The sequence below is a fragment of the Myxocyprinus asiaticus genome, chromosome 13 (genome assembly GCF_019703515.2).
Source record: "Myxocyprinus asiaticus isolate MX2 ecotype Aquarium Trade chromosome 13, UBuf_Myxa_2, whole genome shotgun sequence".
In the NCBI taxonomy this organism is placed as follows: domain Eukaryota; kingdom Metazoa; phylum Chordata; class Actinopteri; order Cypriniformes; family Catostomidae; genus Myxocyprinus; species Myxocyprinus asiaticus.
Window position 1 is genome coordinate 35,311,990 of NC_059356.1, and position 21,195 is coordinate 35,333,184.

Here is a 21,195-nt window from a genome sequence, read left to right on the forward strand (position 1 = left end):
TATATATATATATATATATATATATATATATATATATATATATGGTTAGGGTTATTTATATAGAGACTATCTGGTTGCCACCAGGTTGCCTTGATTACAAATGAATGATAATTAAGTTAATACTATATGCCATCAAATAGGATCTAAATCATAAGGGTATTTAAATTAATTGTTAGTGAAAATAATCCACCTTTTGTGAAAATACTACATAACAGTCATGTTTTTTAAGATCATGCCAAAGCATGTCTAAAGATCATGTACAATTCTTCAAAATGAAAATAAAAGGGACCATTAGTCAATTTTAGAAACTGACCATTGAAAATAAAAATCTCAACCTTGGGTTTCAATAGATAAGAGGAACAATCAAACAAACAAAAAAAAAAAAATGTTCAGCCAAAGGTCCAGTCTATGTCACATTTCTTTTCTTTTCTTTTTTAATCAATCCTCAGGCAAGTCGGAATTCCCTACATCCGTTTATCCTTATTCATCTCCAGACCTCCACGCGACTTATCCGTGTTGAGCTTTTCCCCAGGCTCGGCACACTGGTTGGACTTACTGGCCGGCCTTCTCCCTTGGCCTCACCATATCCTGAAACACCAACCGTGAGTGATCAGCCGCTTCTAGCAAGGCCTCCATCTCTGCGCTGTCAAGACTGACTAGTTCACCCTCCTCCACCTGTGACACTAGGCCTACTCCTTCCTGCACCACAAGACCCTCCTGGACCTCCTCATCCTGCTCCTCCTGTTCCTCATCTGGTTTAGGCTCTGGTGTGGGCTCAGTCTCTCCTTCACGGATCTTCTTCACGTGGAACGTGAAGGGTGGTACACGATAGGTGGTCGATTTGGAGCGGGCATAGACAGTGTGGTCAGGTGTCAGCGACTTCTTCATCTTCTCTCTTGAACTGCGAATTTTCTCTCTGCGCTCGGTGTTAGGCGTCATCTTTGTTCCCAACTTACCCATCTTCTTGCCCAGGCTCTTCTTAGTCTTCTCAAGGTTCTCTCGGGTTCTTTGACGTGTCTTCTCCAGGTTCTCTTTAGTTCTCTGTCGGGTTTTTTCCAGGTTCTCCTTGGTTTTCTGTCTGGTCTTCTCCATCTGCTCCTTGCTGAAGGCCTTCTTTAGCTCGTCCACCTTCTGCTTGCCGCTGCGTTTGATGCGCTCAGCACGAGATTCCTCTATGATCTCCTCCACCTCCACTTCCTCTTCAGAGCCATGCTCTTCCTCTCCACCTTCACTCAGCACCTGCTCACCTTCTCCTACATCCACTGGCTTCTTAGAGACCTTCACAGGTTTTTTGTCCTGAGAGAGAGAGAGAAAGATGGAGGGAGAAAAGGAAAGAAGGAACAAAGGCATTAAGATTATTTAAGACTACACAGATTAGATGTTTCTTGATCTTTGAGATCTAATTCAAAGTATGATCATTGTGGCATGTTTACAGCATACTAAGCATGCATGTACTGCAGATGGTGAATTAACAGATGGTATCTTACTCTGTAAAAAGTGAAACTGGGCAGCTGTAAACTAAAAGAGCTTTTTCTTCCTGAATTGACAAATAAATAAAAATGTGTTGCTGTAACATAATTAAGTCAGATTGATTCAGTCCTTTTAAACAACATTTTTTTTAATTATTATTATTTTTTATATATATTTTGAAATTAATTATATTTGTTTGTTACACTGTAGAAATAGAGTTGAGTAAATAAAATGATGCAGTAAGATTTTTGAGTTCTCTCAACCATTGTCTTAATAATTATCCTCAGCAACATTGCTTTGTTTAGTCAGTGTGAATTCTTGTTGAGCACCTAACATCACCACACAACAACTGACTAACAGCGGCAACAAAAAACAACAGTAATAGCATAAATAAAGTCAGCAAACAGCAAATAATAAGCCTATAACACTAACTACATAATTTATTCATGCTGCAGTGCATACTGGGAACTCACACAACAGCAACATTGTTCAATATGAAACTGTGTTAGACTAGTTGGGACAACATTTGGGGGAATATTGTTGGTCTAACATGTGTTTTTATGCAGATACAAATTCAAATTTCTTAGTATCTGTGACTCAAAACCTTATAAAATGCTAATTTCATTTTTACAGTGTACCTCATGAAGCTCATTTGAGGTTACAGTATCTGACCATTGTTTTTATATTTTATGAAATGTACAGGCCTACAGGTCTGTTTAAAGAGGACATGTTTTCAAATATAAAATCATATTTAAAGTCCCCCGTCAAGCGTATAAGCTTGTCAAGTTTCATTAACAGCATATACAAATTACAATATGTTTAGGTTCACGGGTTAAAGTTACAAAGTTTTATACAGTATACACACAGTGTATATATATATATATATATATATATACACACACACACACACACACACACACACACACACACACACACACACACACACACACACACAAATTTCATATTAATGTACTTAGCAGACTTTGTCCCTGTCCATAATAATTTACCTTAAAGGTGCACTCAGTAATTTTTTTCCTCATTTAAAAAGTTTTACTTCTAAAGAAACGAATAGTAATTTTGAAACATTTGTATGCAATCATGACCACTCATGTGAGATGAAGACTTCAGTCATATCAGTAACCTTATAAAAGCTCTTTTATTCTAAATGGAGCAGGGGCGCCTCATGGGGGCAGCCATTTTAGCACCACATGGTTGAATACTACTCAATCTCAGTAACCTCCCTGTTATTGGACACTTTCATTCATGAATTAAATTAATACTGGTTTACTGTGCAAAGTGAAATTCTACAATGGCATTGGTAACTGAAAACTACTGTTTGAATGATGCAGCTTCCAGATCACTAGGTGTCACTGCAAGCCAATGTAAGTTACTTCGACATACTTCAAAAATGTATGAGTGCACCTTTAAACAAATGGCAGAATCTTACATCAACTGTTATTCCTGCCAGAACTATCCTGACTAACTCAATTAATTTCTGATGAGAGAGTAATCAGGTGCTTAATATTCTTATTCTGACTTCATAACCAGCTTGACTTGAGATTTATAATCACTCTATATTGTCACCCCAAACCCGTTCTTAACCTGCTGGTCAAGTCTCATGTAGACAGACTGACATTTGGAATTCAGGACATGCTACAACTCGCCTGAGCACCGGGAAAGATTATCTTAATAATAACCTGGGTGGAGGAGCTTTGTAGTAAGATAATGAGCTGATTTTTATGCAACAACGATGAGAAATGTCAATGCAATTAGTTTTAAATGCAAGCTATTATACAGAAATGATACAGAGATAACTGGAGTACTCCCTCTAGAGGACACTCTACTAAAAAAGGATAAAAACAATCCACTCAAGCTAACTTCTGTGTCTGTGTTTGTACTGTAGTTCAGATGTTAGGATATTACATAATTGTAAGACTTATTACACATTTACACTACCAGTCAAAAGTCTGGATTCGCTTGATTGAATTCATGTTCCTTTTGATCTAAAGGCTTATGCTTAAATGCTTGAATTTAGTTTTGCAGACAAAAATGAATTGGGTTTAGTTCTGAATTTCCTTACAAAACAAAAATTTTACTTAATTACTTTTTTTAATGGAATAGTTGAACAAGATAGTTGAAGGAAAAGCAGCCAAAAATACATTGCTCAGCATACATCCTTCAAGTCTTGACAGTAAACGGAGCTACGGAACTGATAATGTAAAGTAGGCATTGAAATTTTGTTGTGGAGCCGGTAAGATGCAAATATCTACCACAGTGTGACATCCAGGGGCGGGTTTACAATTTCTGAGGCCCCAAGCAACCAACCAACCCGGGGCCCCATTTCGAAAATTTTTGCAAAAAAAATGACATTTATTTTCAATCATCATTTTAAATTCTTCCTATCAGCCGTTGTAGCCAACTACATTCAAAATGTTTAATGAAATAAAAATCTAGTTAATCTAGATAATTAATGCATGTTTTCCAGTTTTTCCACAATACAGTGATAAAAAAGTAATATTTACCTACATATCTGTTTACAAAACACTTTGTGTGTGTGTGTGTGTGTGTGTGTGTGTGTGTGTGTGTGTGTGTTTGCATGTATGAACAGGGTGTGCAAAACACTACTTCACCCCGTAACATTTTGAAATTCAGTTGTTACAGAATATATTAATATTATATCCCAACAATTATTTATTGTTGTCCAGATTGTCATTATAATATGATACAGTATTATTATTATTGCTTTGAGGATTCTCTGTATACAATAGTAATATAGTTCTATCTTATTTACTTTCACCTGGAGTTATATTCCAATGCTACAATGTATTGTTCATCATGTTGCAAAAGGCTGTAATTTATGTAGGCTAAGCATCGTAGGCAACATTCGTTACAGTATTGTAACAGTAAACATACAAGCCACGGCGGCCCCTCAGCACACTAGAGCAGAAGAAAAAAAAAACCATTGCTGTTTATCAAACGCTGAAACTTTGCTTGGTGCAGAATAATCTGGAATAATGTTAAAAATTGTAACAGTCTCCTCTTTGCAACCTGAACTTGTTCAGAACGTTAAATCTTTGTGACACCGGCGCTAAAAACAGTCTAGACGCAGCACAACGAATGAAACAGAACGCAGGTGTCTCGACATGCGTTTTTGAAATTGAAGCTATTTTTAACTTGACAAGTGTCCAAAAATGTGCCGGTCCTTCATGAGACACTGAAGAAACAGCGAGACGCAGTACAGCAGTCAAGGACGTTAGTCCAGCGTGCCTTTACATAGAAAAACAATGGAAAAACAGAGTAGAAGCACGCAAAAACACGTTCAGTGTGAACGGGCCCTCATCCGTTTGTGCGTATCTGTGTGAGTGAGCGCGCGTGGGTGAAACAAGTTTGGAAGGCCTGTATATTTTTTCATAAATTATAAACCCGAACCCAAAGTCCTACTGACCCGAACCCGGCGGCTTCGTGAACCGCTCTGAGACAGCAGACAACAGTGCATTCGCGTGTGTACCCAGAACAACATGTCACCCCTCAAGCGGTTTTTGCAGAGATTTCCTACTTGGGCCGGGGGCCCCCGACGTCCGGGGCCCCACGCAATTGCATGGTTTGCGCTACTGGTGATATCACAATCTGGAGGAAGTAGAGAACAAGTTGTTTTAGCAGCTTGGTTTCAACAAATGCTCTTTTTGCTGTGAGGTGGAAGTTTTGAGTTCTGGAACTTACAGTATGTTTTTATAATACAATGACCTCTTATATTTTAAAAGATCAAGAAAATTTTTATTCCTCAATGTCATGACCACTTTAACTTAAAATTAGAATAAAAAAGTAGATAACCTGAAGAATTTTATTGTGAAGAATGTTTCGTACAACCAGCCCCAGATATATTATATAGGCTATATGGTCATATGTGTAGCACCTTTTAACGTTATAAAAAAAAATTATTCAAGCATAAACATTTACATTATTCATTTTTGGTAAATGATTTCTTAACAAAGAGGAAAACAAGTAAGTGCACATATTGTGGCCATTACCAAAATATTATCAAGGATAGTGGCCAAGCATATTTTTGGCTACACCTGAAGTGCCAAGAACTAATCTAAAGCACAAATTAAACAACACTTCAACAATCGCCATCACAGTTCTGACATTTTTGCATTGCTAGTCAAATGCAGAGATGAGTCAATAAGTCTAGGGTTGCAACTATGTAGCGCTGGCAACAACACCAGTACAAATACAGTAAGCATAAACACCACATCAACTTTGCTGCCAGTGTGTCTGGTGCTGTATAAAACACTAAAAAGCGTGCTCAAAAGCTTTGTGCAAAACAAAAAACAGCCCACAAAGTATATATGTAGAAGTATCAAAACACTTGCCACCTGAAAGAAGAAAACAATTACACAGATTAACAGCTACCCGTGAACCATGGCACCATGACAACCATTACCAAGACAACGATAAAAACAGTTGGTGCAGTAGTTTGTAAGGCATACACAGCTGAACAAAATCAGCAATAGTGATGAGTTGATAACAGCTGTGTGTGTGTGTTAGAGGCATAATGTTGAAAGGCATGTTAAGGTTGAGGCATGGAGCAGCTGTTGTGTTCTGTTGGGTCCAGAACTCCTCCTCCACACAAAAAAATCAAACCTCCAACAACTTTAATCACTAGTTTATTAGAGATTTATGACAGACATTACAACTAGACTATTTGCACAAGAGACAAGATCTGTGCGCAGTCTGTCAAGACATCAGGTCAGTTAAGCCTATGAATTAAAAATGAGCCCCGGGAAAGGTGCAGAACAGCGCACACACAGATACACACATTCTCAGTACAGAAAACACACAGATGCATGTGTTTTTTGTGAAGCAAGATTGGCATTGGTGAATGATTCAAAAAGCCACATCCATGAACTCTTATTTACACACATTCAATACAATAAAAATGCTACAAATGCATGCTTATAAAACAGATAATTCAGACTCTAAAATCTGTAAATATTCAAACTAACCGTTATCTGTTACAGAGAGGGAAGGCAAAACCAAAGAAGAGCAACCTGGTTCTCTTGATTCTAAGTTATCTTTTTGTAAGTGGTTCCGAACACTAGTTTTGCACTCCATCCTGTGGATCTCTATAGTATATCTCTTGAAGACAACAGGTTTATTTAGTTTTTGAATTGCTACATGCAATAGTCTGCTATTTAGACTGCACAGGCATAAATATGACAAAAACTACAAATATGGATGGATCATACGTTTTTCAGTTTTCTAGCATCCACAGATGTTTAACTTTAGCGTCTGTGCGCCATTTGCAAAGAGCTGAGGTGCATTTCAGTCGTGCACCTCTCGCACAAGTGTGTCTTCCTGTGACTAAATAAATATATTTGAAAGATAAACATAGATTTATTAAGATGAAAGAAATCTGAGCGGTGAAATGGGGTAGCTCTCTATTGTTGGTGCAGTACGCCCCTGAGTCTTTTGTTTCTGTCAGTAAAGAATGCAGTGGCTTCCTTTGGCCTTTAAAGAAACACCTGAGTAATGAGGAGCACTCTAGCTGAAAATGCATGTTTGCATAAACACATGTATATGCACACACAAGCTGACCATGACACACTACATGCTCTGACATTCAAAAGAAATTATTTTTGTATCGTTCCAGTTGAAAGTGAAGGCTGTATTTCAGTCATGCATATCTGTTGACTTAATAATTTCCTCATTCACACACATTTACAAACAGAAGGCTTGGTTTCTATTGGAACCACTGCATCTCCTGCTACCATGATGCCCTTGACCTGCCAAATATGCTTTTTCAAACATTAAGTATTTCCACATAAATACATTCTGTTTGAGACTGTAAGGGGTAGGCTTTTCTTTTCAGGATATACTTTATCGGGCCGTTTCTGAGCATATGGGTGCCCTAAGCGAAATCCTACTTGGTGACTCCCAACTTAAGCTGTATATTTGGCCGCTATCCTACGCAACATATCTGTGAAATTTTAATGTCTCTTGTATCACTCCGCAGTCTCTCTTTTCTCATATAAATGCGACGAACATATCCAACAAGAACAGCTAATTAGTGAAATAATCAAATCACATAAGGAAACCATTTTGGGCTTGGCAGAAATACTAATGAAGTGTCGCATCCTTACTTTTATATCATATACTAATCTTATCTCATCTGTTTGGGTGGTCCATACATAAATTAATGTTTGCTGAGTCAGCATTATTATGGTAACTAAATCTCAATGTCATAGATGGATGGTAACCTACAGTACATTGTGCAGTATACATGATATGTACGTCTGTTGTCTGCATGGATTCACATCTGTGTGTGTAACTGAGAAGTTGGATGACAAGAGTTTCTGGGCTGCTACAGATTCTGCTATTATATGAACAACAGTGTCCCGAGACGGGACTCCCGTCTAATGCTAGGATAGTATTGTCATGACTTTGCAGTGCTTACACACAGTGCGCTTCACTTCACTGAACTGGATTTGAAATTGGAAAGAAAGAATCATGGATGAACAATTTAAAGAGAAAAGGGGAAAGTGGACAGTTATAGCAGAGAAAACTGACAAAGGATGCCATTACACCAAGTAATGCTTCTGTCTTGTTTTCTACATTCAAGTATTATTATGCCTAATGATACCACACACTTCATAAGACTGAGACAGGTTGATTCACTGTCCTCATATCCGGAAGTGTTGGTCAGTAATTAATTTTTGTAATGTCTTGAAAGAGAAATGATGGAGCCTTTCCACATTTCCAGGTTTGAACTTAGTGGGGTAATTTTTATAGAAGTCAATGGGCGACCACAGCTAAAATTATTTTTGCATTCTCATTTGCTCATAGGCAAAAGAAAAAAAAAATAAAATTACATTGCCATGACTTCCCAAAAGATGGGGGAAAAAATTTTTTTAACTGTGGATTAAGACACCAAATTTACTGTCACTCCCTCAGCAGCTGTATTTGAAACCCCATTGCAGCAGTTGTGATAGATGTTTTATTTATTTATTTATTTTTATTTTTTAATAATGCCAGGGTAATATAACACAAAAATAATGTTATAAATATACACTGAATATAAAAAAAGATTTATGGAGTAAAATCTTTAGGAGTCCAGTTTTACAGCATAATTTATGTAGGTCTCAGGGGCGTGATATTAGATATCTGATAAATGCCATTAGTGTAACCTGCAGCCTCAGTGGACATTCCACATGAGAAGTCTGAAACTGAGACTTCATGAGCAATTAAATATGTACACAAATGCATATACTGTATGTATTTATCTTATATGTACATAGAGAAAGGTACATTTGTCTGCCAGCATATCTTAATTTTTATAAAAATAAATAAATAAAAAAGACATAAAAAATGAAGCTTATTTTAAGACTAATATTTTTATTGTGACTTTTTTATTTTTATTCTTATTTTTTTTCTCAATGTTGATTCTCAATACTGCATTAAAGAAATACACATCTGTTATACATTATTTTGTATTTACATGAGTATAAATGAATACTAACAATTAACAATACTTTATACAGCATTTATTAATCTTGGTTAATGTTAATTTCTACATATACTAATAGATAGTTTATATTAAAATTATATGTTAACATTAGATAATAAATTATGAACTAACATGAACAAATATTAAACAGTATTATTTTGATAAATGAACATTAACCAAGACTAATAAATGCTATAACAAAATAATTGTTCATTGTTAGTTCATGATACGTAACTAATGTTTACAAATATAACCTTACTGTAAAGTGGTAAAGGTAGTACAATAAATACTATCATAGTGTTTAAATACCAAATTTACATAATATATCAATGTTTTTATGAATTACAGGAATTAAAGTTTTTTTTGTTTTTTTTTTGTTTGTTTTTTTGCATTATGTTATTAAGAATTTTGGAGTAAAATGTGCTGAATTGTCATGAAAATAATGTCACAATGGAAAAAAATAAAATAAATTAAATTAAAAAAGGTCCAAATATAGGTTTCATTTTAAAGGTACACTCAGAAATGTTTTACTCATTAAAAAAGTTTTCCTCCTCAAGAAATGAATAGTAATTTTGAAACGTGTATAAAATCATGAGAACTCACATGAAATGAAGACCCTAGTCATATCAGTAACCTTATAAAAGCTGTTTTATTCTACATGGGTCAGGGGCGCCCTCATGGTGGCTGCCATGTTAGAAAGATATGACCAGCTGAATACTACTCGCTTAATCTAAGGAACTGCCCTGTTATTGGACAATTCAACTCATGGATTAAATTAATAACTGAATAGTGAATTTCTACAATGGCACTGATAACTGAAAACTACTGTATTTTGAATGAAGCTGCATCAACACCACTAGGTGTCACTGTAAGTCCAACATGACAATTCAAAAAGTTACTGAGTGCACCTGGCTTTAAGTACATAGACATATATAAACATAAAAAGAAGAGTGCACATGTACATTTCTGAATTTGTTAATGCATGGAAAGTGTTATTTGTATGCGATCCCTCAGGTGCATCTTCTCTTATTATCCCTAACAGACCATAATAATCCTCATTACACCACAGCTGCCTGAAGAAATGATGAGAAATAGGTGCCTAAGCAAGCTGACAGAACAACACTTTACAAATAAATAAATGACCTCACACACTACTGCCCTCTCACATCATTCAGTACCACCTGCATTAAAAAAATAAGAGACCAATTACATTACCCATATACCCTCTCCCCAGCATCTTAGAGCAGCGCTGAGAGGAAATAACTTGTTAGTGGGGCTAAATGCAGTAATACTGGTGCAGGGTAAACAACAGCAAAGTGCTGGAACACACTGACCCAACATGCCTACCTCATCCTGTCTACATGTTACATTCACACCAGCTGCTTCTACTTTCATAATTACAATGTAATAACAGGGTAATTGGCACATTAAGATGTTTGTGGGTTAAAAAAAATAGTAAAGGCAAAGTTTTGTTAGCCACAATTACATACATGACATGCTTATATGTACAATATTTAATACTGCATTAGTACAGCTATTACTGTTATTACCGTGTACAGTAGGTAATAGGTGCTAATATGAGTGGTTAATGCATTGTTTTTAATTTTGTACAATCACAATATTGAACAATGTGTAATGATGTAAATTGTAATAACAACCGAATAAAAGGTTATTTTAAGATCCCTGACAAAGCTTCCTAAGATCATTATGCAAAAGCCAAGTTGTATTTCTAAAACTGAAACACTCTCTTTCCCTCTCACTGACGGTGTCGTTAGACTAGCGCTGCAGACATTACCGCATTCTGCACTATAAATAAACTGAAAGAGAGGAGAGTTTATGGGGTCTCAGAGTGAGCCTGTGTCCAGCCTGCAATCCAGCACACTCTGAACACATTTAATTTGATCCAGTCTCTCTAAACAACTGAGATCTTTCTTAGCAGCAAAATGCTACTCCACGCGTTGATCTAGCATTTTAACAAAACACTTGCATATTGACACTGAGAACCCACTTTTGAGCTTGTGAAGGCATTTTGGGACTATTATTAAAGTAATTCATTCAAAAGCACAGATGTCAACACCTTCATACACTATTTAAGAAAGTATTGTTTACGAAAGACATTGTGATCTAGCCATATACAACAGTACATAGTATCAAAATATCTTTAATATTTCCTGCTGGGCTTTATGAGGACACTGGAATGTGCCGTAATCAGCTGATCTAATTTAACAGACTTTACCAGACAGGATTACAATCTTTAGACGCTTGTGTAGCAGTTATACAGCAGATTTTGGTACGAATTTAAATGTCTTCATCTTATACTCCTAAACACCAGCCAACTATCTGCCACAGCCTAAACCTCTTAACACCTGATGAGGGAAATAAAATGTGCTTCACCATCTGAGAACTTGCAGATCAACAAGTCCACAACCAACAAAGTTGCACCTGCCTGTACACAGAAAACTACTCCATTCTGACAAAAAAACATTTTAATTTGAGAGTAGAGGAAACGTGCCCGAAATTTCGACCTAAGTGTGCTCACAGGGTTTTAACTTCATTCAATTTGAAATGGTCTCAGTGAACTAATATCACTTAGGCATTTCCAAATAAAGAACTTAGTAACTTATCAGTAAGCTATAGTTGCGACCCCCTAAATTGTCCCTAACAACATGTTTTAGAATAACCAACCACAGGAGGGCCTGGGTAGCTCAGCGAGTATTGATACTGACTACCACCCCTGGAGTCCCGAGTTTGAATCCAGGTTGTGCTGAGTGACTCATAAGCAACCACACTGGCCCGGTTGCTGGGGAGGGTAGAGTCACATGGGGTAACCTCCTCGTGGTCGTGATTAGTGGTTCTCGCTCTCAATGGGGTGCGTGGCAAGTTGTGCATGGATTGCGGAGAGTAGCATGAGCCTCCACATGCGGAGTCTCCGCAGTGTCATGTACAATGAGCCACGTGATAAGATGCGCAGACTGACTGCCTCAGAAGCGGAGGCAACTGAGACTTGTCCTCCGCCACCCAGATTGAGGTGAGTAACTGCGCCACCACAAGGACCTACTAAGTAGTGGGAAATGGGCATTCCAAATTGGGAGAAAAGGGGATAAAAAAAAAATAAAAAATAACCAACCACAATTTTCAATATGGAATAATTGTTTTTTAAGGTGCACTGACGACAAAACGTTTGCAAATGTGTATCTTTAAATACACTATGTTACATGCACAACCCATCTGTAAGTACAGTATACTGTCAATTATACAAGTGATGACATGCAGTTCATTGAGTGAGACAGCTGTTAAACCAATTGAAACTGACTTGTGAGTTCGATTAAGACAAAGACAGAGAAATGATTTGACAGATTCATAAAAAAATAACAAATAAAAAATAAAAAAATCAATGTGTGAGACAGATGTTAGATAAATTCAAACCAACAACTTGTTAATTCGATTAAGACATATTCAGATCCAGACCCATTCATAAAAATAAAAAAATACATTAAAAAAAGAGCTATTTCATTCGCGAATCAGATATCACTGGTTACGCTGTATGTCTTTTGTTGTGTGCAGCCAGCAAGGATAAAGCAATTGAAAGTGCCTAGTCTCCCACTCTCTTGTCAGTATAATTCAGACTGCAAGTTCAAAACTCTACTAAATTATATAAGCTACTAAATAAAATTAAATAAATTAAATAATAAAAAAACTAATATCCTATTGCATTGCAAGATAGGACACACATAGGGTGTGTTACACAAGGTTCTGTGAGTTGGAAACATGTTCGATTACTTCAAAAGCACACACAGTATATTTCTTTTAAGACCATTTTCGGAGTGTCTTCAATCAACTGCACAACCCTTGTTATTGTAGTTTGCGACATGCATATGATTTCATGCAGTATTATACTGTTTATTTGTGGAATGTACTGAGCCAGCATTGTTTAGAGATAGCTGTGAGGTTAGATGGCAACCTTTAAAGGTTCACATAGGTGTGGATTGACACTTTATGATACTGAGTGGGGAATTCAGGCCCACGGTCTGCAAAGGAATTCCTGTGTACTCCAAAAGCAGCCTGGTAAGAAAGATTACAAATACACACACAGCAAACACTAGTTAAAGAGAATGGCTAAAATGTATGTGATGTTATTTATTGTTTAGTATGCTGGTCTGTCTCCTCCAATCAGTGTTCCTCTTTACAGCAAATTATAGCAAGTAAAAAAACAAAACACGAATAAACATCAGATGAGATGATGAAAGACACAATCCAGTCATCTGAAATGATCATCTCTAATGTAATCTGCAAATCAATGTTTTAACCATGGGAAAACGTCAATGATATAACAGTAGGCTTCATTTACCTCAGGAAAGTTATCCAAGGTCCATAGCTATTTAGCTTGAAAAAATGTACTCTAGAGAAGAGCGTATTGCTAAAATTTTAAATATCATCACTGTCAAGAGACAACAGATGTTTACAACTCATTTCTGAGTATTTTAGCGCACTTGTGGATGTGCAATCTCTGTGTGGATGCGCAAACTCAAATAGCTCAGATGTAAGCCCGCATTGATGTTTTATGGACATTGAATGAATTAATAAGTAGTGTCCCTTAAACTGAAAGAAAACTTAAACTTAGAAAGCTGAAACCTTTCTTTTAACTTTAGTACATGAATCTCAAAATGTGATTCTGGGTCATTGCGATTCAAAATGATGGAGCAGGTCACATGTCTTTTGAAGTTCCTTGAGTACATAAATATGATATTTGAGGCTCATTTAAAATGCGGTCTGGAAGATCTCCAGAGGATTTTGCTGGTGTGGCAGCTGAGGAACCTCAAATAGTGCCTCTAGTATCTTGTTTTATTTTTACAGAATAGCCTTATTGTTTAAAAATCTGGGTTGTAGGTTCAAAACCTTCAAGTGATCCATGCTCTATCACCATTGTGCAAGGCCCTTAACCCCAGAACGCTCCAGGGGAACTGTTCTGTAACAAGTGTACTGTAAATTGCTTTGGGTTACAGTGTCAGCCAAATAGACTAATTAGTAGTGGATAGTTAAGATATGTGAGATGAGATCAAACGTCAGGTCTGGATATCAGAGAGTTTTAAGGCAACCCTTACTCACCTGGTAGATGAGCACTTTGAAGTTCCTCCGCTTTAGGAGCTCACGCTCATTGTTCTCCAGTTTTTTTATTTGTCCCACCTGCTTTTCCAGGTCTGAACGCACACTTTTCACGTTGACGTTGACCTTCCGCACCTTATCCAGCAGCTTGTTGACTGTCCCGTCTGTTCCTACATGACTCTTCGCCAGCTTGGCCAGCTCAGTCTGGATGGTGCTCATGTTCTTCTCTATTGTCTCCTGCTTGGCCTCTAGACCTGTCTGAGTTTGCTGGATTTGGTCCACCACACCTATGATTTTATCTAGGAGAGCCAAAACCATCACGCCAGTAGCCTGGGCCTCTGACTTCTCAACTCCACCACTGCCACCTCCATCAAGTCCTGGCCCCAACACCAGGTCGACCTCCTTCCCTGGGTCATCATCATCATCATCATCATCATCATTGTTGTTGCCATGTCTTGAGGTTAATACTTTGGCTGTTTTGGAAGTTTTGGCTGCAGCCGTTACTAAGGCGACCTCCTCATCGTCATCAGAGACTTCTGCAAAGACTGCACGCTCCAGTTTGAAGTCTGTGTCGGCCATGGCCAGGTTTCAAGTACACACTGATGAGTACACACACACACTTACTTGCAGATGGAGAGCTGAAGAGCACACAAGTGACCCGATGTGCAAGAACACAGTCCCAGTGTAAAAATAAAGTACTAAAAAAAGACCTCAATGACAGCAAACACCCAACAACTAGAGCAGAGCAACTCCAACTTGCAAGCAACAATTTACAGCAACTCTTCTAAACTTCTCTTAGCTACTATTTCTCTACCAATCAATGAATGTATTTGACCTCTCGCACCTGTATCTACTACCACTACGTACTATTCTCTAGGTTGGCAATAATGCCTAAAACTTTCCTCTCTGTCTTGTTCCCTTTCTCTAAGCAAGTCTACTCTGGGACGTTGGCCAGTCAGCAGAAGCAGATTCTCTCAGTAACAAGGTGTGTGCGCGAGTGTGTATTTGTGTGTGTGACCAAGAGTAAATGACACAGCTCCCTGTGAAGCCCGCCTGCAGGTCTTCCCTTCTCCCCTCAGTCCAGCCCCCTACTGAGATCACTTATTGTAAGGTCACGCCCACACTGACCCTTTAAGCGGCATCTCCACCCTCCCCAGTGCCAGGAAAAGAGACACATGGACACACACCCACTCACTTACATACGCAAGGGTTTGAGACACACAACCCCATTTGATTCATGAGTCATGAAAGTGTAATTATGAGCCTGAAATTATGAACACAAAGACATGTGTTCGTCTCAGACACAGATGTGTGTTGGATGCAAGCACCACAACAATTAAAAAGAATTAATCTGAAGCTCAGCCCAAACCAGTGCTTCTAGCAGGGCCAGAACCAGGATGTGATCTTTGGTGGGGCACTTGTATGTTTAGGGGGCAACGTTGATCGTTTCACCATCAGTAGGCGTGTTTCCACTGTCAGGGCAAATAAAAGCGTGCTAGTGCATGCCAAGGCCATTTGCATTCCCACTGTCACTTTCGGGGCTTAATCGTGCCTCCTCGAGGCTTATTCAGGGCCAATGGCCAGTGGCCTACCAATTACCCTTGGGCCAAAGAAGGCCAATTGGGGATTGAAGTGCGGCCAAAGTCAAAGACGGAATTTAGCAAGACACTCATTCTGCGTTTCATTCGAGTCGGATGTGGGATATTCCTACTTGAATTCTCAGAACTCCGACCATAAAGGAATTCCATTGCCAGATGCTTGGAAAATGACGTTTAAACAACCAAAACTGCAACACTTCCTTTAGCATAACAGGGGTTTGACTGTGTTGCTATGCTAGCATTTGTGCTACAGGTGTATCACTAACTTTTTACATCTCTGGATGCTGACATATTTCTGTGACGTCATGCACCTTCATCTTAGCGAATTTTTTTTCGGACACATTACAAATTCGTTAAGATACACAGTGGACAAAGCGGTGCCCAAAGGAAGAACTTTCTGTAGTGAGAATCACCCTGGCAGGCTGGCACCAATTGAAATGAACAGGGCCTCACACAAGACACCAAAATATGTGGTGATTTTTTTTTTTTTTTTAATCACACTTCATTTAAGGTGTATGTGTGTGTGATTATTAATATCAGACAGCCCCTCCCTTCATCCTCGGAGCACCAGCTAAGGAGTTTCACCTTAACAGTAAAAGAATGATCCAAATGGACCATTCAATAAATTAGAAATATGTAAATTGGAAGGAGCTGGTCATCTGATTAATCTGAACGATTCATGAGTTTCTGTATCATAAACACAAGGAACACACATTTGTAATAAAATGAGTTTTATTTACAAAAAGATAAATAAGAATAAATGACAAAAACTACAAAATGGTACTAATATGCAAAAAGATAAAATAAACAAATAGGTAAATAAAAGTGCATAGGATGGAAAAATGCAAGTGGTTGATAATGTAGTAATGGCAAAGTATGACTATTATCTTATTGAAAGATAAATTACTGTATCTTTGTTAATTAAAGTGAAAACCTTATTTCTATTTAAACAAATAACTCATAGATTATTTGCAAGACATTTGATACACAGGTTATGTAATCTAAAGAACATTAGAAAATCATAAATTGATAGTATACACTAATGCCAAGGTCTCTGGTAAGAGGTTTAGTAGTGATATTTATGTTCTCCTTGATCGATCGATGAATTCGGTGATGACGATATCTTCCACTGGGGCTCAGGGCCACATTACAGTGGGGAAGGAGCTGGATTCCATTTCAACAGCCTTGGACACAAAGGAGCAGAGGAATGCTGATCCCCTGGAAGCACAGAGAGGGTTCTTGCAATCTGGAACATGCAGATATACAGCCCTTACGTTCATGCAAAATTCATCATCTGGAACATGTAGATGCAAGAAACTTGAAGAGAGGGTTTGCTCATCAGAGCTAAACCTTGTCGCTGTAGTTATCTCCCTGGCATAGGGATTCCAAACTTGCCATTGCAATAGTCTCTTGTGGTGAGACTTGGTACTTAGTCGATCTTTTTCTGTCTCTCGGATGGAGACCAAGAACGTTGGAAGATCTCTTATCCTCTCTCATGGAGTGAGACTTAGCATGTTGGATGGTTTGTATTCTGTTACATCTCCTACCACTCAGGCCAGAGATTCAGAATGTTCATTATTATTCAGCTATTGCTTCTCTCTCGTAGAGTGAGACCAGAACAAAGGTGTTTTTCTGTTATCCTCTTCTTCTGAGACTCAGGACAAAGGTGTTTTAGAAGTGTGTCCTGTTAATGACCCTCTGGACAGGGACTCAGGATGTTGATTATTATTCTGTTATTGCTCCCAAACTCAAACAGCCGGGAACTTATAACAAAGGTGTGATCATCCAAAGGATAGTTTTATGCCTTCCTGATGAGGAGATTTCAGTTTGGTGCTGCTTGTTTCAGGGTTATGACTGGCTGCTGAGATTGGAGGGGGCCCACACAGTATGGCTCACCCTCCCTTCTCTGTGGAACATTTGAATATTTTAAAGTACATAGTTAGAAGAATGTCTTTAAAGTCTTATCTATGCATTGTTCCTTTTCCAAAATACTCTTGGCGCTTTTCTGAAAATACAAAGAACAAACATGATATTGAACGATTAAATATTATGCATGCATTAATTTATAACACCATAGTTCAGTTTGTGCGAACAACTGCAATTTACATAAACAGTTCTGTGAACAAACATCAAGTGTATGTGTTGCAGTTGGTGTCCATGTTAGGAGTAAAAGTTTGTGTGTAAAGATTTGCCACATCTTTATCTCAACTCTGGACTTAGGTCAAACCTTAGGATGGGGGATTTAAGATGTTGCTAAGAAAACACTCATGGACCAATGAGTCTTTTCCAACGTGTTGGAAGGTCTGGGGCCTTACTTTCTGAAGGACCTGCTAGTTGTCAAAGCAGCTTATCTAATGGCTGTGCTTGGCATTTGTTTGTGTTGGTCCTGCCATGATCTAATCAAAATGGAGACACTCTTCTTTGCCTTGACAGTTAGAGAGGGGCTCTGTCATAAACTGGCTCATGGAATGTCATCTGGTCCGATGGTTCACCACATTTCCATGGCTTGAGATCATGGATGGTGTGCTGGGACATTGTCCTGCTGTAAGTGGAGAGACCACTTGGGACACTATGGCAGTTGAAGTCGGTGAGTTGTCAGCATTAAATTATCTTGCTAGCTAGCTAACATTTCCATACAATAAAAACTTGATATTCTAGATAACATGCATGTTTGTTTTGGCTTGTAAAATGGGCGGGGTGTGTGACATTTGCACCAGGGCAGCGTATTAAAGGCGGGTTTTAGGGCAACGCCATGGGGCTTTTGGCCAGATGGTGGGAATGCAGAGCTATTTTGGTCCGAGGCTATTGGCCATGGAAAAGCGGCTTATTTAAATCCTTACACATATTGTGGTAGTTCTGAGGCAAAATGTCCACCGTGTGGCGCTATAATTAAAATGTTCACCCAAACAGATTTTTAAGGTGAATGCTCTGTGGAGTTTTAAATGAACAAAAACTACTTCCCTACCCTAAACCAAACAGATAGTATCATTAAAAGCAAATGCCACTTGTTGACCCCGGCCCTTTGCATCACGCTCTGTCAGTTGAACTACCATGCAATTTGATCGCGGTCAAACAACCTTACATATGTAGTTCGTTATGTAATGCAATTACAATGTATCTCCTTGTAGGTCTGGTCGTGCGCTATAGGTAAACTGTTTTGTCTTAAAATAGCATTGCGTGAAGAACAGGATGAAAAGTATGTGTTTACCATTTAAGTCGTGGTTTGTTTGTTTGAACCTGAATAAAAGTCATTGAAGTTTTAGCATTTTAGCAGTTTATATCACCAGGATATGATCATTGAGCCACATAAAAAATTAATATTTATTTGTTATGCACAATATTTTATAAATATAATAAAATTATTATATCAACAATAATCTTAACATAATATTGTATTAGACATTATTCACAGCTCTCTTCTCACATATGTGAAAAAGGAAATCAAAACCATATGATCAGATCAACTCCTTCCTTTTATTGCCAAACAAAACAGCTATATTTACTAAGTTTCACTGACTGCCTTTACTTGGTATACTTAATTTCTCAAAGACTAAAGGGACTGCCGGTGATAACTAACAAACCAACACATTTTTTTTTCCCAGAGGAAATGCATGGGAATGATGTAAATCAAACAAATAAATAAGAAACTGAGCAATGCAACGAACAGATTAATATGAAGATTAGAAAAGCATCCAGATATAGATTTGACTTGCATTATCCAAACACAACAGCAAAATACAACAATAAAACAGCAATACAGTTCAAGCCCAACTAAAAATTTACTCTTATATTACGTTTGTGACGGAATGAAACAAGATTATAGATCTGTGATAAATCAGGTAACTCTGTGGGATTATCTGTAGGATTTATTTAGATAGGTTATAAGCTTTCTCATTAAGCATATGTCAAATGTTCTGAAGCTTGCTTTGCAGCATTTGAAATGAGGTCCCTTTGTATGAGATCTGTTTTTACAGAAGTGTTCAGGTACAACATAAAGGATAAAAGATACATAAAAAACAGAACTAATAATTTAAGACACTGGAAAAAATATCAGAAACAGACAAAAACTCCACCAATGCTATGATGGGTAGGAAACAGTGATAAATGTAACTATATTTTTGTCAAGCCTTAATTTAAGGGTTTGTACAAATTTGAGACATCTATGAGATCTGCATCTTCTTCATAACTTATAGCAATACACATATAATGCTGTTTGTACTCCTGTGTGCTCTATGGTACATCACTTGATTATGTATGAAAACATGTCTCTCTTAAATAATTTAAGAGTTATGAAATCATTGTGAATATGTTATGCAATTGTTGCTTAAATTATTTTTTAACTCAGCTTCTACAATACACATCTAATTTATTTGTAAATGTATTCTATTTATGTCCCTATGTAGAACACCTGAGAAATTTAAAGCCTTACAAAGTCAATGTAGATTTTTATCACTGTGTTTGCACAAAACATAAAATCTGACACTTATTCTGATTGGCTCCTTTAGTCTGAAGGTGTGGCAGTTGAGAGAAAGTGGGTGTGGTTTAGTCTTCGGACTTGCCCTCCAGAATGCTGTCGAAAGTGAAAGGCATGAATTTGAAGCCCTGTCCAGTGTAGAATTTATTCTGGAACTCAACCCTACAGAAATGAAGTGGGAATCAAGGTCAATAATTAAAACTAAATTATTGTATGCCGAAAAATAATTTATACTGTCAAGCTTGTTTTTTAAATGAATGAAGAGACATCTTTCATTTTTTTTCTTCTAATCATTAACAATTTATTTTACCCCTATAGGCAAGGCCTTGAGGAATGTGCAGACTTTGTTACATTTTCTGCTGAAAAATCTACTGATTTCTGCATAATGGTTAATGGTAAATGTATTACATGGACCTGAAAGTACTACACTCTTATTAGTAAATGAAAGTAAAATCAAATAATAAAAAAAATAAAAATAATAATAAATGAACACACAAGGAGTGGGGGATGTGTAGAACCTTGTAAATTATATTTCTTCCAATTCTATGGAAGTCTGCAGAGCATTCCCTGAAGTTCAGTGGATGCAGATTCCACGCACATTTAAGGTATGTGACACTATAGCGCACTGTCTGTCTATTTCTATATTCATTGATAGAGAGAGACAGAGAGTCATTTGTCTCTTATATGGTTCAGTTGCATACCTACAGCACAATATTAACAAAAGGGGCCATTTGAAAAGGTAAGCGGAGTTAATTACGGTGTGTATGTCATTTACCAGTGCAATCTAAGAGCATGCAGGAAGGCAGACAGTCCTTCCATGATCAATAGAATAAACACAGTCAGTGTAGCAAAGACGGCAAAGATGATTGACAGACCAAAGAATCCACCAAAATTTCTAGAGGCCAGGCCAATGTGCATCACCATTGTCCATAAGACTTCAGAGAGCTCTGTAAGAAAAAAGCAGGTAAAATCATTTCAAGTCTTGTGAAGAAAACATATATGCAATTTATTGGAATGAGTACAGTAAATGTGTGTGTGTTTATTAC

The 21,195-nt window shown here is 37.5% G+C and overlaps 2 protein-coding genes across 5 annotated transcripts in view; both read right to left on the reverse strand.

Moving 5' to 3' along the window:
* Window positions 1-54: 54 nt before the first annotated feature.
* On the reverse strand, window positions 55-15,081 carry cavin1a (caveolae associated protein 1a). Its single transcript, XM_051714674.1, has 2 exons — window positions 14,081-15,081; window positions 55-1,296 (listed from the first exon to the last, which is right to left on the reverse strand). The coding sequence occupies exons 1-2, from the start codon at window positions 14,654-14,656 to the stop codon at window positions 553-555; spliced, it is 1,320 nt and encodes a 439-aa protein (XP_051570634.1). The 5' UTR covers window positions 14,657-15,081; the 3' UTR covers window positions 55-552.
* A 3,902-nt stretch (window positions 15,082-18,983) lies between these two features.
* Window positions 18,984-21,195, reverse strand: part of LOC127450488 (V-type proton ATPase 116 kDa subunit a 1-like) — a 55,877-nt gene continuing 53,665 nt past the window's right edge. For all 4 annotated transcript variants that reach the window (XM_051714642.1, XM_051714641.1, XM_051714640.1 and 1 more), the window contains 2 exons: window positions 20,925-21,096; window positions 18,984-20,311 (listed from right to left, as the gene is read on the reverse strand). In XM_051714642.1, coding sequence (XP_051570602.1) covers window positions 20,218-20,311; window positions 20,925-21,096 — 266 coding nt within the window. In that variant the 3' untranslated portion in view covers window positions 18,984-20,217. The remainder of the gene's footprint in view (window positions 20,312-20,924; window positions 21,097-21,195) is intronic.